Genomic DNA, 1,610 nt, shown 5'->3' with positions numbered 1-1,610 from the left:
CCCCAAGTGTGGAGCGCTGGTCTCCTGACCACGCCGCGCGGTGGCTTCCTCCAGGCACCGGCTTGGAGGAGAATCCGTGCGCCATTGGCGGAGTGTTCCCGCACCATCACGCCGGCTCCCGGCACACCGCAGCGGGTTGCGCCCAGCGCCTCGCTTTCGGTCTCCAGGCACGTCGTACACAGAGCACAGCGCCTGGTAGAGAGAAAAGAGACCACTCCTGGGGCCCAGAGCTGTATCCCCTTCTCCCCGAGGGCAAGGGCCCAGCTGAATCTAAAAGATTACAGAAAATGGGCTTTACTGGCTCTGGGAATGGGGATGTGTATATATACGTAGACAGATACTGTATAACTATACAGGGAGATCAAATATGGTGGGTATAACAATATCAGCACCATAACCTATATCAGCGAGCCTTTGCCTATTGCGAATTGCACCCATGTGGGTCCTGAAATTAACTTACAGTTGAGCCCTGCCCCCCCCCCCTTTTTTTTTATTGGAAGGAAACTGTTAAACAATGGGGAACAATTTACAACCATAAGCAGTCAGGGTTGGTTTGCTGTCCTGAAATTTGTGTGTCAGTTGTCTATCTGTGTGAACAGGGTGGTGATCTGAAATGTACCCTTAATGCCGGGCAGGAAGCTCTCGTAGGTAGTGCCTAAAGCACTTGACTGCTAACCAGAAAGCTGGCGGTTCAAATCCACCAGCCACTCCTCGGAAGGAAGGTTGGGCAATCTACTTCCGTAGTGATACCACCTCAGAAACCCAAGGATGGGTCGCTATGAGTCGGATTCGACTCGAGGGCAATGAGTTTGGTTTTTGGTTTATTGTCAGAAAACGTGTTGTTTTATTTTGTTTTTGTTTTTTTGTAAGTGGCGTTTTGTTGCTTTTGTAAAGGAGCCTTGGTGCCCCAAAGTTAAGCTCTGGCTGCTAACCCAAAAGTTGGCGGTTCTAACCTACTCGGCGGCTGTGAGGGAGAAAGATGTGGTGATGTGCTCCTGTAAAGAAACCCTATGGGGCAGTTCCACTCTGTCACATGGGGCCGTTAGGAGTCGGAATGACTCAATAGCCTCCAACCACGTTTGCCTGTATAGAATGGAGGGGTTGGACAGATGGATGTGTGGGTTTCCGTCAGCTGCCGCCAACAATCGGTTAGGTGGAGTGTGGGATAGCCACTGGCTGAGAGACAGTAGCAGCTCCCCCGGAAATGGCCAGGGGACCTTTAGCCTCCAGGCAGAAGCACCTTTAACTGGGGAAGGCTTGGGGCATTTCCGAGGCCGCGGCCCATCTGCGCGCGCCGGCTCTGGGAGGCCTGGAGCTGGGGTAGGCCGAGCCTCCTTGTGCTGCAAGCTCAGGGGTCGGACTGCACAAGGCGGGTTGGACGAGAGGGGTCGGGGCCCTGGGGCTGCTCTCACGCACTCTGTCGCCCGCAGGCGGCGCCTACGCGGCCGAGCCGGAGGAGAACAAGCGGACACGCACGGCCTACACGCGCGCGCAGCTGCTAGAGCTGGAGAAGGAGTTTCTATTCAACAAGTACATCTCGCGGCCGCGCCGAGTGGAGCTGGCTGTCATGCTGAACTTGACCGAGAGACACATCAAGATCTGGTTCCAAA

General features: G+C 54.8%; 1 protein-coding gene across 1 annotated transcript in view; it reads left to right on the top strand.

Annotated features, from left to right (window-relative positions):
- The window catches only part of PDX1 (pancreatic and duodenal homeobox 1), a gene marked incomplete at its 3' end in the record, with an annotated part of 4,143 nt that extends 2,537 nt beyond the window's left edge, over positions 1–1,606 (top strand). The window contains exon 2 of the mRNA XM_007958050.2: positions 1,431–1,606. Coding sequence (XP_007956241.1) covers positions 1,431–1,606 — 176 coding nt within the window. The remainder of the gene's footprint in view (positions 1–1,430) is intronic.
- Positions 1,607–1,610: the final 4 nt, after the last annotated feature.

This window comes from Orycteropus afer, unplaced genomic scaffold (genome assembly GCF_000298275.1).
Source record: "Orycteropus afer afer isolate SDZICR_OR568_19922 unplaced genomic scaffold, OryAfe1.0 scaffold00842, whole genome shotgun sequence".
In the NCBI taxonomy this organism is placed as follows: domain Eukaryota; kingdom Metazoa; phylum Chordata; class Mammalia; order Tubulidentata; family Orycteropodidae; genus Orycteropus; species Orycteropus afer.
The sequence above is the reverse complement of the archived record's forward strand: the minus strand, read 5'-3'. Positions and strand labels throughout refer to the sequence as shown.